At 38.7% G+C, this 19,976-nt stretch overlaps 2 protein-coding genes across 11 annotated transcripts in view; one reads left to right on the top strand and one right to left on the bottom strand.

Annotated features, from left to right (window-relative positions):
• DCBLD2 (discoidin, CUB and LCCL domain containing 2) overlaps positions 1-15,365 on the top strand; it is a 44,785-nt gene extending 29,420 nt beyond the window's left edge. The window contains exons 8-16 of one of the 3 annotated variants that reach the window (XR_006415943.1): positions 2,261-2,476; positions 4,036-4,160; positions 7,752-7,899; positions 8,285-8,410; positions 8,806-8,899; positions 9,373-9,422; positions 11,735-11,872; positions 12,749-12,979; positions 13,193-13,331. Coding sequence is in view for 2 of the 3 variants with exons in the window: in XM_044442725.1 (XP_044298660.1) it covers positions 2,261-2,476; positions 4,036-4,160; positions 7,752-7,899; positions 8,285-8,410; positions 8,806-8,899; positions 9,373-9,422; positions 11,735-11,872; positions 13,193-13,638 (1,343 nt within the window). In the remaining variant the exon portion in view is untranslated. Of the gene's footprint in view, positions 1-2,260; positions 2,477-4,035; positions 4,161-7,751; positions 7,900-8,284; positions 8,411-8,805; positions 8,900-9,372; positions 9,423-11,734; positions 11,873-12,748; positions 13,164-13,192 lie in introns of those variants that run through there. The other 2 variants (XM_044442725.1, XM_044442727.1) reach the window with 2 other exon arrangements.
• Positions 15,366-15,696: 331 nt separating this feature from the next.
• CMSS1 (cms1 ribosomal small subunit homolog) overlaps positions 15,697-19,976 on the bottom strand; it is a 279,428-nt gene continuing 275,148 nt past the window's right edge. For all 8 annotated transcript variants that reach the window (XM_044442743.1, XM_044442741.1, XM_044442744.1 and 5 more), the window contains one exon: positions 15,697-19,771. In XM_044442743.1, the coding sequence (XP_044298678.1) occupies positions 19,688-19,771 (84 nt within the window). In that variant the 3' untranslated portion in view covers positions 15,697-19,687. The remainder of the gene's footprint in view (positions 19,772-19,976) is intronic.

Raw genomic sequence — 19,976 nt, 5'->3', positions numbered from 1 at the left:
CATCAATTGCTTGCTGTGGCACTTTGAACAACTATTTTTCAGGTAAAATTTCTTGGATAAAAGCTGAGCTTGATGCAATTGTGGAGCTGGAGATCCACACAGAGGTATTTAGCAGCATTGTAAATGGGGTTATCATGGATCAATTTTAATTTGTAAGTCCTGATGTTGACAGGATGCTTGGACTGGAGAGAAAAACCACCTGCTCTCTCAATCTATGTCCATATCGGCTGGTAGTCCAGGGAATGGAGGCACTAAGAGAAGTATTATGTCTTGTCATCAATGCCTCCTTCAAAGAGGGTAGGATTCCTTCCTTCCTGCTTGCAGGAGGTTGTTGTATGGCCCCTCCTTAAGAAACCCAATTTGAACCCCCTGGACTATAACAACTTCAGACTAGTCACAAATATACTATTTCTTTGTAAGGTGATTAAGAAGATGGTGTCTGTCCAGCTTCAGGCAGTCCTGGGTGATTCTGACTTTTTGAACCCATTTCAAACTGATTTCAGTGGGATTTGAAGTTGAGACTGGTGTGGTCACACTAGTGGATGATCTGTGACTCAAAATTATAGGGGTAGTTTGCTCCTGCTCTGTTGGATCTTTCAGTGGCCTTTGATAGTATTGACCATAGCATCCTTCTGGAACATCTAAGGGAGTTGGGAATTGGAGGCACTGCCTTGCAATGGTTCCATGTCTGTCTCTCAGGTGGGTTCCAGATAGTGATGCTTGGAGACTGTTGCTTCTCTAAGAAGGAGCTGACTTGGCCACATGACTCCAATTTGTCTCCAGTGCTATTTAATATCTACATGAAGCCGCTGGAAGAGAGCATCCGGCAGAGTGGGGGTTGGTGTTACTGATATGCCAATGATACTCAGATCTGTTTCTCCTTACCAGCATCTGCTGCTGTTTCTAGCGACTGCATCTCTCCTCTGAATGACTGTCTGAGGAGAGTAATGGGTTGGATGCAGAAAAACAAATTGAAGTTGAATCCAGACAAAATAGAGGTGCTTTCGTTTAAGGAATTAGAGGTTTTTCAGCTGGTTCTAGATGGGGCTGCACTCCCCCAAAAGACCATGTTCGTAGTTTGGAGGTGCTGCTTCATGCAGCCATTCACATGTTAACTCAGATAGAAACTGGCCAAGAGTGTTCTTTTGTTAGCAACTGTGTCCCTTCCTGGGGGAGAGTGACCTTAAAACAGTAGTGCATGTTCCGGTAACTTCTAGGCCCAGTTTCTGTAGTATGTTCTGTTCTGCTTGGCATTACTCTTGTGCCTCCTCCAGAAACTGCAACTCATACAAAATGGTCCCTGGGTCATCATGGAGAGACCATGTATCACCAATATTAAAATCTCTCTACTGGTTGCCAATATGTTTCTGGACCATAGTACAAGGTGTTGATAATTACCTTTAAAGCCCTTCATACCTTGGATCCAAAATAGAAGCACCTTCAGAAGCATCTTTGCCCATATATTCTACCTCACCCAATTAAGGTCCTCTGGGGATAATCTTTTGAAGCTTGTCTCTGTAAGACAAATGTCAATTACTCAGAGGACTTCCTTCCTTAGGGACATAGTTTGTCTCTAAACTATGGAATAGCATGCCAGATATCCCAGATTTCTACCTTCAAGAGGGACTTAAAGATGTACCTCTTCTGACAGGCCTTCCCAGATTAGTGTTATTTATTATGCTGTTTTTAGTTGAAATTTTAATTACCGTTTATTTTTAATGACTTGTAAATTTCTCAGAGCCTATGGGAATGGGGTGGTATATAAAAATCAAAATAATTTTTTAAAAGTTTAAACAACCCTTGCACAAGTCTGAAACACACCATGAATTATGAGAAGGTTAGTCACCCTCATGGAACTCTCTCACCCTCACTCTCCCCAGGTGGGCCTTGCATATTTAGAATGGCAGTTGTACATGCCACAGCCTCACCAACATAACCATTAGTGCAAACAGTCCCACACTTCCAGTGTGCAAGATCTTTCCAAATCAGGCTACTTTTATTTACAACACTGCAGAAGTCCAGCTTTTCTTTTAATATGGTCATAAAAGCTCCATCTCCATGAGCTTTCAATGAGAGTTCATATCTGTCTAAGATTTTAAATGGGAGATCACACCTACTAAAACACAAACAAAAATGCTTTGTTTAAATTGTACAATTTTTTTTATCTAGGTCCTGTCTCATAGGCTTAGAATTGGGTATAACAGTAATTGTTTTTGCTCTTTTTTTCAAAGTTCCATAATCTTTTGGTTTTTTTGTTTAGGTTGCTATGGGACATTGGGAATGGAGACTGGAGTAATTGCTGATTTGCAGATTAATGCATCATCATTTCTAGAATGGCCTGAGCAACTGGGACAGCCAAGCACCTGGAAGCCAGAAAGAGCCAGGTTGAAAAGGCCTGGACATTCTTGGGCAGCTTTAACCAATGATGAATATCAGTGGTTGCAAATAGATCTAAATAAAGAGCAGCGAATAACAGGTAAGCACAATTAAATTCATTCTTAAGAGGAACACAGATCTATGTGTTGGTAAGAATTTGAACTTTAATTGCAGGGAAGATAGGAGACTGGTGACCTCCTGCATGTTGGTTCGTGTTGGTATAAAACACATTACTGAATAAGTTAAGGGGAAGGTAATTCCACTTTATTTAAGTACAAATAAACATTCCAGAAGTGGCATCAATAGCAATTTAATAATAAGCAGTGCTTTTTTTGTAAAAAAAAAAAAAAAAAGTGCTGGAACTCACATCTTGGGGTCACACTTTTACACAATGGTCACTGCCGGCAGTAAGCACTCAGCGCGTGACCACACAACCAATCCCAAAGATCCCAAGCTAAGCAGCGTCCCAAGCCAAGCAGCATCCTCACGATCCACGCCCTCACAATCAGCGCAGACACACAAGCAGCCCGCAGGCACTATGTTAATGATTTTTGCCGTGGATCTGCTACGCCCAACAGGGCGATTCACAGTCACTTGGAAAAATCCGTCAAAAAAGGGTGCTGGAACGCCGTTCCTGTGCGTTCTATGACAATAAAAGCCCTGATAACAAGTAAGCAAAATACACAAGTAGTGAATCCACTTCTTATCAGGAAGTATTACTGAAAACAGAAATACAGCAAAAGTAAATGAAGCATTCTACAAAATACTATTTGCTGTGAAATTATGTAGCCTGCTTCCTGCATGTCTCTTGTGGTGCAATTTTAAGCAGGAGTGAATACTGCACTTCACAGCCACCACTGCGGACAGGAGATGCATGTGCAGTCACAGTAGGCCCATACAGAGATCTACACTTGACCGTTTGAGATCCATTTCTGCCCAGGTTGCTGTAGGCTTTTGTATAGGTTTTAACTATCTGGTATTTTCAAAGGTTATACAAGCTTTTAAAACAAATAAAATTTCTAGATGGTAGTGCTGGGAATTTCTGTTTATTGCCATGATATTTATTCTTTGGAGTCCTCTAGGGTTCTTTTGTATCCCAGACATTTAACATTTACATGAAACCACTGAATGAGGTAATCCTGGTAATTAGACTGTGTGTAGATGACATCTAGCCATGTTTCTTCTTGTCATCAAACCCAGATGAGGTGGTAATGTACCAATCCTTTGAGCAGCAATGGAAAGGATGGGGACTTACAAGATGAAGCCCTGTCTAGGCAAGATGGAGGTGCAATTTTTGAGTGATTCATTTGCTTAAGCAAGTGATATTCTGTCTGTCCAGAGAGTGTTGTACTTAGAGGACCGGGAACACAATTTGAGGAGGTTGTTGATCAGTGTTTGTCCCTATATGCACAGGTGGTTTCTGTGGCATGAAGTTTCTTTCACCAGCTCCAGCTAATGTGTCATCTGTGACTCAGACAGGGTTAGCTTTGCCTCAGTGACCTCCTCTTAGTAATCTCCTGTTTGGATTATTGAAGTGCCCATTTTTGGAGCTTTTCACAATCCCTTTTTTATTTCTGATGGGCTACTTAAGTGTCTGTATGCTAAAAAAAACCCAGCCCTAGTTCTTCCTGTTTATTGTGTGAACCATCTTATTTGCAGGCATCATAACTACTGGCTCCACTTTAGCAGAGTACCATTATTATGTCTCTGCCTATAGGATTCTTTACAGCAATGATGCACAGAAATGGACAGTATATAGAGAACCTGGTGTTGAGAAGGATAAGGTAAGATGTAAAGTGAAAATTATATGAAATCATTGTGTAACTTTTAAAACTGATGCTCTTGGAATATTCATTTAGTAGCAGGTGGTTAAGAAGCTATCAGTAGAGTATTTCAGTAGACAGGAAATTTAACTGTGATATATTGGATGTTTGCAACATCCTACTGTTAGAAAACTTTGACAAGGGAATGTGGTTTATGTCTCATGGGTCAAGTTGTTGCCATCCACTTGGCCCACATCAGAAAAACCAACTCACACTTGGCAGAACAGAGGAATGGGGGAGATTCCATTCACACTTGATCTGTGGCCTGAGGGAGGGGACATTTCCCACGGAGGACAGGAATACGTGTGTGTGGTGCACATATGTGCAGTAGAGGTGAGAGGATGGACAGAGGTATGTACAGTGATAGGATGAGGGTAAGTTTTTGTAATGTCGTTTTTGGGATTTAGAGAAGGAGAAATTTTTATTCAGTTCTATTTGTGGAAGGTAGTAGGTGCATGCTTCTTGTAGAGCAGGGGCTGGCGACTTGGGGTCCTCCAGATCAGTGGTCCCCAACCTTTTTGGCACCAGGCACTGGCTTTGCGGAAGACAGTTTTTCCACGGACTGGGCGGGGGAATGGTTTTGGGATGATTCAAGTGCATTACATTTATGGTGCACTTTATTTCTGTTATTATTACATTGTAATATATAATGAAACAATTATATAACTCTGCCTCAGATCATCAGGCATTAGATTCTCCTAAGGAGCATGCAACCTGGATCCCTTGACTGTAGTTTACAGTAGGGCTCATGCTCTCATAGGAAAAACCCCCTCACCTCGATCCACCTGCTCTCATTGGTCTAAGTCTCAGCCATTCCACCCTTTTTACTGAAGTGCCTGTTTTGTGCCTGAGCCACAACTCACACGTAATCTTGGGGAACAGTGCACTTGAAAAGGAGTCACTTTTCTTCTGGATACCTCCTGAATTTTAGGATCCTTTGCTGGGGTCCAGTGTGCCCTGCCAAAGACTACATGCCCTAGCCTTACACTCACAGGGACACACAACACACTTAGAAGCAAAAGAAAGTTTATTCAGGGTAAAATAAAGAGCAGGTGCAAACTCTTAACCTGATGCTATCTAGGCAGGAACTATTCTTACTGCATCCCAAGCTTGCTATATATTTTTTAAAGAGAATAAGCGCCTTCCATCTAGTAGCCTTATCAAAAGAAGCTAACAGATTAGTTCAAGTCTACTACTTATTAGCCTGCACAGTAGACTCTTGACAATAGTTGCTTGTATAGGCAGGAAGGGTCTAAGTATGCCATGCTCCAGGCTAGGTGCCATATTTGTGTTCAGAGCTTGCCACCCTCCATTTGCTAAGTCCCTGGTTCTTATATTCTCCCTTGCCACCCCCTTACTGGCTTCTCTGGGGAAGTTTTTCTTTCTCAGACATACACTAATTACTTGATGTGTACTTGATTGCTGTTGATGACCTTTGCTATTTGCTATATGACCATGTCTGTTTTCTGTGAGTAAAAAGTGTGTTCTCCATCTGTGTTTGCTGGCTGCTATTGACAGGGCAATTTCCAGGTGTCCAGTGCTGCTTTTCTCACCTCTAGTTGATTTACTTTGCTCACTCAGGACAAAAGTAGCCATTCTTTGCAGAGTCATCTTGCCTGATTTCTTTAAGGGAAATCTCAGGTTATGCATGGACTTTCCTCCACAAAAATTCCAGCATTCATTGGTCATTTCTTATCTCACTCACACTGGCTGTCATTAGGTTATGCCTTTTGAATGTAAACTTACCCAATGCACTTTGTGGCTTGAAAGTATGTTCTTCTGGCACTTGCCGTATAACCCATATTGATGATATACACACACTATGCTACATTGAAGTCCAGGGGAAACAAGTGCAAAATACTTCACATTGGGAGAAAAAATCCCAGATTCAAGGACAGGCATACTTCATTTTATTCCACCTCACTTTGTTGTGCTTTGAAAAATACTGTGCTTTTTACAAACTGAAGGTTTTTGGCAACCTTGCATTGAACAAGTCTATCGGTGCCATTTTACAACAGCATTTACATTTTGGTAATTCTTGCAATATTTCAAACTTTTTCATTATTTGTTGCAGTGATCTGACATCAGTGATCTTTGATGTTACTATTTTAATATCATGATGTTTAGCATTTTTTCACAATAAAGTATTTTAATTCAGTTATATACATTATTTAGATACAATGCTATTGCACAATTAATAGACTATAGTATATTATAAACGTAACCTTTATGTGCACGGGGAAACCAAACATTCATAAGATTCACTTCACTGCAATATTTACTTTATTGCAGTGGTCTGGAACAGAACCTGCAATATCTCTGAGGTATGCCTGTATAAGCTAGAAATGACTGACCAAGAGATCTTTAGAGTTATGGTAGCTATGAAAAAGACAAGCTTCAAGCTAGGCATAATTAGGAAAGAATTTGAAAATAGAACTGCTAAGATTATCCCCCCCACCCATAGAAATCTGTGGTGCAACTACATTTAGAATACTGTATACAGTTCTGGTCATCACACCCATAACAGGATATTGTAAAGTTGGCAAAAGTGAAAGAGGATTCGTGGAATTATAGTCTGAGACTGTGATTTCTATTTCTGTCTTTCAGAGAGGACTTCAACCAAGAGCCCCAATTTTTTATAACCTTGTCTTGTAAAAACCATTCTTCACTTGTAATCAAAACTATTCCTTTAACGATAATTGCCAAACTTAGCAATTATTAGCCATAAATACCCACTATTAATACACAATTAATTGAATTAATAAAATGATTAGAATAGCAGACAGCAATTATATTTAAATCCTTCAGGGAAGTTACTGATAATTTCAACCTGCAGCACTACTTCATAGTCAATTCAGTAGCTATACAGATTAATTTCAACTAAAAATAAAAATAAAGAAGTTCAAGAGATAAGCTGAATAAAGCACTGAATAAAATGCCAAGGGTGCAGCACTTTTGAGTTGAGTGAGAGAGAGAGAGAGAGAGAGAGAGAGAAAGCCTTTTGATTATTTCTCCCACAAAGGGGGGATCAGACAATTCATGATTTGATGATGATAAAAATATTTTAAAAATAATACTAACACTGCTAATAATAGTAAGAACCACTGAAATAAAAAATAAGTTGTAGAGCTCCTTCAGTGGCCTGCCTTCTTTCTACCTATTCCTGAATTAAAATTATTCAATATTGCTATTATACTAATGGAGTTTCATCTATGATTTGAGAAATCTAGGCGTGCTATTTAGAATAACTTTAAAATGACCATAATAATTTAGTTTCCCATTTGGAAGTAACGGAATAGTTTTGTTTTTCACAATTCACATCTGGATTGACTGGATCCAAGGATATGCCTTCTTTCAATGGAAGGGCTATACTTCTGGAAGGTACCTCTGCCTGATTTTTTTGCTTCCCCCCATACCTCATTCAGCAAAGTCCATGGATCTCCATGAAGCATTTTTAAGGACTTAGATGAGGTGTCACAGGAAAGAGGGTAATGGAGATGTCTGCTTCTCTTAACCCAGCTGTACATTTCTAAATATCTCTTATTTTTCTAGGTATTTCAAGGCAACACTGGATATTATCAAGAGGTTCGCAATAACTTCATTCCACCCATAATTGCTCGTTTTATTAGAATAAACCCTTTGAAGTGGCACCAGAAAATTGCAATGAAAGTTGAATTGCTAGGATGTCAGTTTAGCATTGGTAAGTGAAATGGCATTTATTACTCTTTATATTAGACTGGCTTGCATAGGGATGAATGCTTTTTGTATACTTACTTTCGTATAAAATTCCCACTTATGTGAATTATATATACTAATATACTTGGTAACTCTTTATAGTTTGTCTGGCCCTTGGCATCTGTATCAACATCTGAATGATACTCTAGGATTGTGAGCATAATATATTGTGAGTTTTCTTGGGCAGTGATCCATACAATCATTCCCATTAATTTGCTGGCACAGGAAGTTTTAGCGTAAAATAATGCAAGGGTTATTGTAATATGGGTATGTTCTAGTCTCTTACACACAGGAAGCTACTTGTTATTTTAACTAACAGTATGACCTCCAGATTTTGGTTTTATTTTAAGTTCGAGCTCCAAAACCTACAGTACCCCCACAGTCCACGAACAGCAATGATTTCCCCCTGCAAACTGATAAGACAACCTTCATTCCCAAGATCAAGAACACGACAGTAACTCCAAGTGTAACCAAAGGTACTGGCAGCTCATAATATTTAGTGGTTATAAGCTAATCTTTGTTGATTCCTGTTAAATTATTGGTCTATTGTACGCTGATCCGTTATATTTTTTTCATACAGGAATTCCTATAGTAGAGGTAGGTAGCTCATATGTATAACTGTATATCCTACAGGGGAGTTAAAAACTAGTAACTGATAATCAGTTTCTAAATTAAGATTGTCAACTCTTTTATAACTAGCCTGTGGTCAATTTAAGAAGCATCCCCTACTTCAAACCAGAGTTGCTTCAGTACTCTGTAAATGCTGTTGTATGGCTGTTAGCTGAATTTTCTTGCTTTGGTGGTGGGTATTAAATTTAGCTTTTAACAAGCCTGCAAAGCTTACACGCGTCATTTATTTAATGGACTTCAGATGTGGCATTGGTAGCTGTTCTGGTTCCTGTGTTGGTCATGGTCTTTACCACCCTCATCTTGATCTTAGTTTGTGCCTGGCACTGGAGAAACAGGTAAATGAATCATTTTCCTAGATTCAAAAATAATAGTTGAAAAAATAGTTACTATTAGTTTCAGTAGGTAAAATGAAAAATGTTTCATACTGTAGGCATTTTTTTAACAGAACAGTGTGCATGTCCGTACTGATAGTGCTGTATTTTATTGTGAACCACTTTAGGGAAGTAAACATTTTATGAAGTGTGCAGTTCAGCCACTGTTACCTTTGCAGAAGAAACACATTTAACAGAGGAAGGATATATGCAGTCTTTTAACAAAGGCAGTTGCTGCTATTTATATTTATTAAGATGAAATTATGAGCAAAAAGGAAACAGTCTTGTATAATTTAATTTCTTTTGGGAAAAGATTTATAGCAAATTGTGATTTATTTGTACATAAAACACGTAATATTTTCAGCTGTTTATGCCAAATAATTCTTTAATATTGTTATTAATTATGGGTATATTCTGGATACCATTCACTTTTTCAGAAGGAGAAAAACAGAAGGAACTTATGACATGTCTTATTGGGACCGTGCAGGTAACAGTTGCAGAAATGCTGTATGTGATGTTAAGCACGGAAATTAAAACATATTCTTGTAACTACTGGTGATTAGACTTGGCTTGCCTGGCTCCTGAATCAACTGCATTGTTCATTAGTTAAAGCCAGACACTTTAAAAACTCTTTAATGTTCAACTTGAGATAGTCAAGCAGCCAACTTCCTCCCTGTCTCTTCCAGCCCCCCCCCCCTTCCAGTTCTATTCCCTTCTCTTAAAAATTCTTGAGCAGAAGGAAATGGCAGCAGAGGGTGGGCAAGCAGGTAGCACCCCAGTCCAGGAAGAAGCTGATTGCAGGAAAGGGGTCGTCATGTGACGGTCTGCCCATTTCTGTACTTGAAATCTCCTCCTCCAGTCACTTTACAGCTTTTCAGTGTGATCTAAGATGCAGACTGCAACTGAAATAGGCAGTGCACATCCCCATTTTTCTCTACACGTATAACCGTTTCAGGTTCAAGAGCACAACTTTGCTTTAAACTACAGTGTGGCCTTATCTATTTAAATAACTACAGGGACATGGAGAGGCCATCAGAAATTGACCAACATCACAATGTTCTATACAAAGGATCACAACAGATATAGGAACAATGAACAGGAAATTTGGATTTAAAAATGGTGAAATAATTGTTGTTGCTTAGTCGAAAAGTTGTGCCCGACCTATCATGACCCCATGGACAACATTCCTCCAGGCTCTCCTGTCTCCTGTCATCATCCCTTGGAGTCCACCCAAGCTCACACCCACTTCCCTAGTGATTCCATCTAGTCACCTCATCCTCTGCCGTCACCTCCTTCTTTTGCCATCAATCAGTGAAATAATACTTGGCTCCATTTCCAGCCATTGTAGCTTGTGATAAGAGACTGCTGAAAATCAGCCTAGAAGGCCTAAGTTCAGCTAATTAGACATGGATGATCTTGGCAAGCACTCACTCACTACTTCATCTGTAAAACGGGTAAAAAATTTGGTTAGCTTCACATAGTTTTGTAGGCAAAGTACATTATTAAACTTATTAGAAGATATAAGATATATCTGTTGGAAAGTGCTAGAGGTTAAGAGAGCTTTCTATCATAATAGTAGTAGTCCTGAAGGTTAAGAAATATTCAAAACTTGGCTCAAACTACTTGCTCAGCTGTGCATCAACCTTGCCTCTTCCAGACTATCCAGTATGTATTACACCAGACTTACTTAGATGAAGACCATACTACCAGTAACTAGGAAAAAACTTGTTATAATGTTATGCAGATACAGCCATATTGTGACCAAGGTGGCAAGAACCAGCATTTTGAAATGACTTGGATTAGATCCAGGAGACTCAAGTTCAAAACAGGCACGAAGTTCAGTGAATGACTTTGAGCCTGTTGCCCAGCCTACCTCACAGGGTAATTGAGAACATAAATAAATGTTTGCAGCTACTTATTAAAAATGCAATAAATGATAAACTTAATTTTAAACCTGACCATCTGAAAGAATTTGTATTTTCAGAAAAACTATTTGAATATTCTGTTTCTTGTTAATGGGAGATGACATAACAGATTCTGTATCAGTATCTTCCAGCTGATTTAAGATAAAATTTCCAAAACACAATACACTCCTAAGAGTGTTAATTTTCATTAGTCATTAATCTGGTCTAATGTGGTTAACCAAAACTGTACATTTTAATGTTACTTTGTAATAGTTTTTTTTCACTGGATGGAGATTTTATATTGGAACTTGTTTTGTATTTGTGCAGCAGAATCCTTCTGGGAGGATATATTGAAGATACAATTGCTTTCATCCACAAGGTCTATAGCATATTGTACCCTACGGATGTTGCAAGTCTGCAGAGGTTCATCTTGAAACATTTTAAGTCAACACACATTGAGGGAAAATGACTGATTAAGTCTGACTTTCATTGCACTGTTGAAAACCACTCCCATTTCCTTGATAGCCTAATGCAATGCAACTCTAATTAGTTTTATGGTTTGTTAATAAACTGGTTCAGTCCTAGTATAAACTTACTGAAGTGCCTCCAACGCAGTGGAAACTCTGCTCAGTTTAAACATGGAGTGCTTCAGATCTCCTCATGGCTACGCTAGGGAAGTGGAAGGCATGTGAGTCCAGGGCTCCCATCTGTTCTCTGCATAGTGCTGAAGTATGGTTAGTGCCATGTGCAAAACAGACCAGTTGCCACAAGTAACTAGAAGTGTTTAAAAGCTTTCAAACCTAAAGACATATGTATAATACAGTTGTGAATAATATGGCTTATCAATAGAACACTTATAACTTGTGTGGGAAATTTCTTTTATCAAATTGTACAGGTTGGTGGAAAGGAATGAAGCAGTTTCTTCCTGCCAAGACTGCAGAGCATGAAGAAGCACCTGTTCGTTATAGTAGCAGTGAAGTTAGTTGCCTTAGATCAAGGGAAGTTACAACTGTGTTGCAAACTCAGTCCACAGGTATTTGTGTACCCTTGCTTACCCTGCTTCCAGTGAATGGTGTCTGTTTTAAAAGAAAAGGTTTTCATACTGATATCTCTGCAAATGAAATGGAGAAGATCTTACCCTCCTGTCTCTCATAAGTTTGTTAGCTCCTTTAAGATATAGCAAATATATTTTGCATACTGATCCTGTAGTTAGCAAAGGCAATCTGATTCAATTCTTGCAGGATTATATCACTAAAGCTTTTATGAGAGATGTACTCTCAAAAAAATTTGCACCCAATAACACAGCTTTCCTCCTTGGAAAGATATGAAACTCTGACTATCTGTAGAGCCAGTTGGTTTTTCCTGTGACAGCCACTTTCAAATGAGTAATTTGCCACCTTGGTTTTAATCTGAAAAGGTCCCAGCTCGAGCAACAAACAGTTGAACTACTCCAAGTCCTTTTACACAGCTATAAAAGTGGGCCTCTTTGCTGAACATTCTTGATTACTATAATTGTTTCAATGAACAAGCTTTCAGTAAGGCTTGTCAGTAACTGAAGTATATAAAATATTGGTCTGATGCAATATTCCATTCTGTATGTATGCCTGTCCCAAATCCTGTGCCACCTGAGGATCGGGACTGTGCTGTACATCTCTTTCAAGTGGAGGGAAAGTGCTGATGCAATCAAACAATGTACTCCTGAAATAATTCTTTAGGGTTTGTAACATGTGTGAACTTTTCACTCCTTACTGTGTGAGTACGTGAGAGTTCTTTTAAAAAATGATTATTTGCAACAAAATGCTGGGCTTTTCAGTAGTCACCAAGGACAGCAGCTGGGCAGGCTCAGTAGTTGCTGCAAAATATAGTGCGCTAACATTAAAGGTAAGAGAAAACACCCTCTAACTTTCAGCAGTCAAGGCTCTTCGCCTGCGCACCTAATCCAAGTGACAAGGTCCTACTCCCATCAAAACAAAGTGCAATAGAGATGGGAAAAGAGGAGGAGCAGTTTGAACTACATAGCTCCAGTCTCTCAGCATTCAGCACTTTGATGTAACGTTCCAAGAGCTGAACCCAGATCCTTTGTGCTGGCAGAAGTGGACTTTCCTTGGGAGCCCCCTGAATATACTACACAGAGAATCAGGTAACCCTGCTAAATAGAGTAAGCTATGCATAGGGGAGAGGATTCTTAAAAATTAAGTGAAAGGACCATAAGTAGAACAACTCCTCTTGCTTTCTCTCACAGGTGATTGATTTCAGATCCAGCTTGAAAGTGTTGTGTTTCTTATCACTCAGGGGCATTATATTGGAATTGAAAAAAAAATCTTAGAAGTAATACTGGTCTCTCTTTGTACAGAGTATGCACAACCACTTGTGGGAGGAATTGTTGGTACACTTCATCAGAGGTCAACCTTTAAACCAGAAGATGGAAAAGAAACAAACTATGCAGATACAGATCCTTACAACTTGCCAGAAAAAGAAATTTATCATGCCTACGCTGAGCCCTTACCAGTAACTGGACCAGAATATGCAACACCAATAGTGATGGATATATCAGGTCATCCTGCAGCAGCTCCTTCAGGCATTTCTTCAGTTTCTACTTTCAAGTCTTCAGGGAATCAAGCCCCTCCTACAGTGGGAGCTCACAACAAACTTGTCTCCAGGGCAGATGGTTCATCACCCACTCATGTACTCTATGATACACCCAAGGGGATGCCAGGACTCAATCCTTCAGATGAGTTGGTATACCAGGTACCACAGAACATGTTACACTCAACAGGAGGTAAAGAAGAAGTAAGTTAGGGAAGATGGCTTTGAGAAACTCTGTTAAGGTGCAATCCTGTGCAAGTAGAGATAGAAAAAGGCTTTTTTCTATCTAAACTTTCATAGGATAGCTCCATTTGAGATAATTTTTAAAGTTATCCTTTGGTGATAACTTGGTTTTTTTAATTATTAAAGAATATGAGACTCCAGACCCAGAAAATGAGTTGGATCATCCTTTTTGAAATTCTATACACAACTACTGCTTTCCCATTAATAAAATGATACTCTTTTTGTTCACTACTGATAAGCAATGTGCGAGAAGTATAAACATGCCTAATCACTATGGATACAGAAATAATTGGACTATGTATGTCTTAAGTGCCAAGAAAAAGAAAGATACTATTCTGGAGAAAGAAAAAAGCTTTTAAGTCATAGACCTCGTACTAGAATTTCAAATTCATTTTTAAATAGACCCATTTACTCATTCATGAAGCTACACATAAAAATATGAAGCTAATTATTATACTTCCTATAAGAGGGAATAAGATGTTTTCATTTTTCAATTTATTTATTTAAAATAAATGAAACTTTCATCTATGGTTTTGTTAATAAAATTAGTAACTTAGAATAGAGGTGGGCAACTCTGGCAAGGTGGGACCATTTTTGTCCCTCCAAACCTACCTTTCTTTCGCCTGGTGCTGCAAGGGTACAAGGTAAAATCTGACTCTTTCTACCAAAATTCAGCACTAAAGTGCTGTGATGTGCTAAAAGGGTCTAATTTAACCAATTGGAGAAAAGAAACATGAAGGTAAGGCCCAGCTCTTTCAAAATATAGCAATCCCACCTACCTAGTCCAGATTCTGAGCAAAAAGAGGAGTTCATTGGCAGATAGCCCTGAACTGTAAGGTTACCAATTTCTCAGACAGCAGCTGTATTCACACATAACAAGAAGTCATGGCAGAAATGACCTGCTATGTGTGAATACCAGAAGCAGGGTGATAATGTGGCATGTTTCGTTATCACAAGTCACAACAGTGAATCAACAGTCAAAGTTTCCAAATTTCACCATTACTTCTCATTATGTGTAAAGCTGGTTACAGTGTTTTCCCATGGTTTCTCCATTTGGGCCAGCAATTTGGCAGCAAGAACAGCCATTACTGATAAGACTGAAATTATTTAAACAATTTTTATAAGAAGGAAGAAATAAATTTGATTACATATACATGAATAGCATGTGTATGCATGTGAGGGTTTTCGTGCATGCATCTTGCTTGGATTTTCCAAGTTAGTTTTAGGTATTTATATGCCTTAAGAAAAGCATGTACATCTTTACACTCCTGAGCCTTCAAAACATGAAATTGGCTTACTGTTAGGTTAAAATGTTAGCAACAACTTGGCATTTAACGTATTATGAGATTCTTCAAGATTATTGTTCTGACCTCCAGATGCTACAGATCCAAAGTTATCAATAGCATTTTACTTTAGAATTAAAGGTACTAAACTTTCCAGCTCAAAAATAATTTTTCCAAGATTTATATACTTGAAATAATTAGGGCACAATCTTATCACCCCCCCCCCCCCGGGCTGATGCTTGGAAGTCTCCAAACTTGGAAGCAGCCTCTGCCACCACTGCAGCTGCATCTTATCTAGAAAGTCATTTTGGTCTGTCTTGATGTAGGGCTGGGGAGGGAAGGACAGCTGGGCTGCAGATTTGAAATTAAACAGTTCCACAGCCCTAGTCTTTTTCACTGCTGCCTTCCCCAATATGCCCCTGTAGCCACTCACTTGCAGCTTCAGGGAAAAGGCAGCTGATGTGGTTCTTTCTGTGCCAGCTTTGGGGGTGGGGGAGGTTAGGGGTTCAGTACTTCAGAGTACTGAGCATGACAGCCCTTAGTGCTTGGATTTTGAAAAATCCATCATCTCCCAGGTGATGTTGGCAGACCATAAGATTGTGCCCTTAGTGACTTCATGCACAATAAAACTTACTAAAAGGCATACATCTATTGTCAGTCTCAATTTTTGTCATGTTTAAATGCATATCAATAAAAAGCACATGAAAATTTTGTTTTAAATGAAGCATAATGACACTAGTGACAATTAGATATATGTGAGATTCCTTTATTAGCAATAGCCCAGTTTTATGGACTTAATGAAAGCATAATTCAAAACAGTGTTATGCATTCTTGCTTTTCTGTATTGTTGAATGCACAATATCTCAGTCTAGTTAGCGGGTAAGGTTAATCATGACAATCACAGCTGGTAAATGTAAGTATTCCTGAGCCCAACACTTTTACTTCAATACTATCGAATACTAGTTTGCTCTTGTGCCTTGTTCCATTTCTATTGTTTTTTTTTATTTATAAAAATGATGCCTAACTTATTTTTATTCCGTAATTGCGGTACACCAAGGCCAGATGTGTGGCCTAACAAAATGTGTATATGTAGACTCTGTTCTGTGGGCTAGCTTGTACAGTCTTGCTTTGTTGATCCAACTGATAAAAGGGTAAATATCTGCAGATTGGACTCAAGAAGTATGCTCTGTCCATACCTACCTATCTTGTTAATATCACTAGATTCATTAGACCCTACTCTTACAAATCTGCATCTCTTAGAAGTATCACACTCTTATAAGCTTTCCAGTGCTCATGATAGCATGTTCTTTTAACAAAGTTAGTTTTCCTATTTTGATCAAAAGGAGATTCATTTGTGGAAGAAGAAAAAAAAGGTTGCAGCTTGTACTTTCAGATGATGCTGCCTGTATTTTGCACAGCTAAGAGTCATCTCAAAGTACCTTGGCTGCAATGTTGCTTAATGATTGGAATCAGATATCTAATTCTTCAAAAACCTGAATTGTGCTATTAGATTTCATTGTGTAGGCCACACAAGTAATTTTATTTGTACCACAATTTAAAAAAATAAAAATTACAAATAAGTTTTCAATATATATTCACAACACAGTGTACCAGATAAAATACATCTAAATAATATTGAAAAATTATAAAATGCATAGCAAAAACTAAAAATGTCAGCTTAATTCCAAATGCTTGGTGGCCTAGAAGAATCTTAAGCTTGACAATACTGCAAATTCTGCTCCTTAGAAGGGTATTGTCTGCTCAGATTGTAAGCATATGGTGGCTATTTTCTGAAAGAAAATTAAGAGTTTTAACTTGAATGTTGTGCCAGGGAGGGAGGTTGTGTGTGAGAGTGCGTGTGTGGGCATGTGTGTGTGTTTAAGAAAGATATCAAAATCTAGGTTCATGTGAGGTTTCATATAAAACTAACAAGTCTACATGCATGACACCTCCCAAAAAAAGCCACTATAGAGCTGCTTATTGAGCCTGCCACTGGAATTTTGCAGGTAAAATATAGGTACAAAGAACCCAGTTGGAAGTGCCCAATGTACCCAAGCTCCCAGACCTGGTGTACTAAGATGCACAAGCAAGCTGTTCTCACCTGTACGTCACAGATTAAAACATCAAATGTTCCAACAGTGTAAGAAGAACTTGCACAGGGGGAAGACTTGTATGTACCAATACTATATATGTCAATTAGATGAAAACAGCTTTCCTAATTCATTGCCCTGTATTTTAGGCACTAACTTACTGATTCCTGAATGTAAAAGACAGAGCACAGACAACTATCATGTCACTTATTTTGTCACTTTTAAAAACTATTTTTGGCCCACTATTGGTACTGTCTTTCACAAGTTGATTCAAGGTCTGCAGAGAGTGTTAAAGTGCAGGTAAGATGGATGCAAATAATGTTGAATGGTTATTTTCCTAGAATGTACTTTCTTACCTCAGCGTGTTCTGTAGTCACTCTGTATTTGTATATGTTGCTAGAATTTAGATAATATGAACAGCAGTTTTTATGTATGAGTGAAAACCTTTTGAAATAAAATGCACAGTGTGGAAAAAGTCATGCTTATCCTGTGTTCATTCATCACAGAATTATGTACATTTCTTCTTTCCCATTCCTGTCCAAGAGCCTTTGCCCTTCCCAACCTGTGCAAGATTGCCCAGCAGCTCTCCCACTAGCCCTCAGTTTGTCCCACTTCAACCCTCTTAGCTTCATTACTTTGCAGCTGACAAAGGTGCAAACAAGAAAGAAAAATTGGAAAGCTGGGCACTAAGAGAGGTGTCAGTGCATAAACTGGGGTCTCCAATATGGTGCCTATGAAGATCACAGTAACATGGTAACTGTAAATAGAAAATAGGCCTTTTCTTTTAAACTAGGACTGAATATGTCCTCAAATAGAGCAGGATTGGGCAGAAAGTAGATCCTTTGGTGATCTGCAGTAGACCAGCAACAGGTTTTGACTCCCTGTGGTTTCAACCGCAAGAACAATGCATGGGGAAATTCCTCCAAATTAAGCATTTGAGAAAGCTTACAGAATACGAGGAGCAGGCACATGTGTGAAAGGATTACAAACTCAGATTTGGCATGAGAATAAATTCAGGGCCTAAGCATGTGCCTTAATTGTAAAGCTCATGTTTTAAAAGACCAGAGAACCATAGCCAGGTGCAACGGAAGAACAGAAAACTAAAAAGCATTGCCTCTGATTTGGAAAATGCAGGTAATGTTGATATGAGTCTTCTATTGAGAGATGAAAATATGCATCTTTCAGAAATTGCTTAACTAGTTCTCTTTATGTAGCAAGGATCAGCTGAAGCCAATGCCATCAAGTACCACAAATAAAACCCATCCTGTAGCTGTGAGGAATAATGTAGTATAATGTGTGTGGATTGTAGATTGAGGGTAGTGGTGAGGCTGGTGACTCTACATCAGTGAGGCCCCTCATCCAGCTTTAATATTAATATACTGACATCCCACTCTCTCTACTCTTATGAACCCAAGTGGGTTCACATCATCATGCTCCTCCCCATTTTATCTTCACGAACCTTTTAAATAAGTGAAGCTGAGAGCCTGTGACTGGCACATCATTGGGTGAGCTTCATGGCAAGTGGGACTGGAAGCCCGATCTTCTAAGTCCCTGTCCAGCATCTTAACTACTGCACCCCACTGGCCATCAATCCATGGAGGTGAAATGTACGTTGATGGAGACTGATACTGCAGAAAGCTTTTATGAAGCTCCGAATAAAAGCTTCATTGAAACAGTAGTTGCCAGACTCCCCTCTTCATAGCTCCTGCTTTGCTGAACGTCATTTCTTATATAAGTACTGACATTTCCTTTTCACGAAATGAATAAAAGATTTCCCACTCAATAGCTAATGGCAGATGAGAGTTGTGGCTAGACTGCATTTCATCATCATACTTAGTGCAATGTCACTGTCAAGAAAACACCATCACTCCTCCCATTCTTGTATGTTCTGGTTCTGAAGCTGAATTGCTTAAGTAGACAAAACAGCACAACCCACACAGAACAGGGAGGTATTGAAAGCCTTGAAGAAACCCCTCAGTTTGTAGACATAGAGCAAACAGGCCTGACCTTGCTTCATAAAGTTACCACTATCTTTAGCTTTAGAAAGAATTCTGTTTGTTTTAAATGATGAATCATCTGCAAAGCAGCAGGTCTTTGAAAATCCTGTGGATGGAATTAATTTTTTTTATTATCAAATTAAGCATCATGTACTCCCTGAGGACAGGGTAAAAGTGTCTTTTTTAAAAGTGCAGTGAAGGAACATTTGATACATCAAAGTTCATAAACACAAATTCACCAGGAAAAGTCCTATTTAGGCAGAGTAAGTTGGTAACCTTTTGCAGCAAGTGTCAGGAGGGTAGGAAAGATGGCAACGAGTTGGCAGTACTGTGTGTATAACTGGCCCTCTGACCCCTAGTTAAGCCAGCTCTCATTCCTTTTCCTCCATGTTTTTGAATTCATTTTAAGAGCCAACAGTTACCTTCTGTGCTCATGGAAAACACCGAGATCTTCTGTTTCATTTCAATCTATGCAACTGTTCAGCAGAGGACGTGATGCAAAAGGGTTCTTTATTGGAGAAGAATTAAGCATGACAAAAGGATCCAAAATGTATTTTTGGTACGTGCTTTTCAAAATGGAAAAGCAACCTCAGTTTAGCCAGAGGAGACAGAGTACAGGGTGACTTGAATTCAGCTAGAAAAATTATTATTAAAAGAGTCCCAGCTTTACAGAGCCCTCTCTGCACAGTTTGATCAGTCCCAGTTCTAGTAGTTCAATTGTTTCTTTCCTTATCTAAAGAAAATAAAAATGTATTTACATCATTTAAATATTATTGTAAGACATGTATACAAACATTTGTTGCTTTTTCACATTTGAAAACACATAGTAAATTTTTACAAATGAAACCTTGCATTTCACCCTTTCTAAAATGTATGCAACACTTCCATAAATATTTACAAATGAAACATCTACATGCATATTAATGTTTGTATGTCTA

The sequence above is a fragment of the Varanus komodoensis genome, unplaced genomic scaffold (assembly GCF_004798865.1).
Source record: "Varanus komodoensis strain SLA01 unplaced genomic scaffold, ASM479886v1 scaffold4, whole genome shotgun sequence".
NCBI lineage: Eukaryota > Metazoa > Chordata > Lepidosauria > Squamata > Varanidae > Varanus > Varanus komodoensis.
Note: the sequence above shows the minus strand (reverse complement) of the source record. Positions and strands in the feature narration are given on the sequence as shown.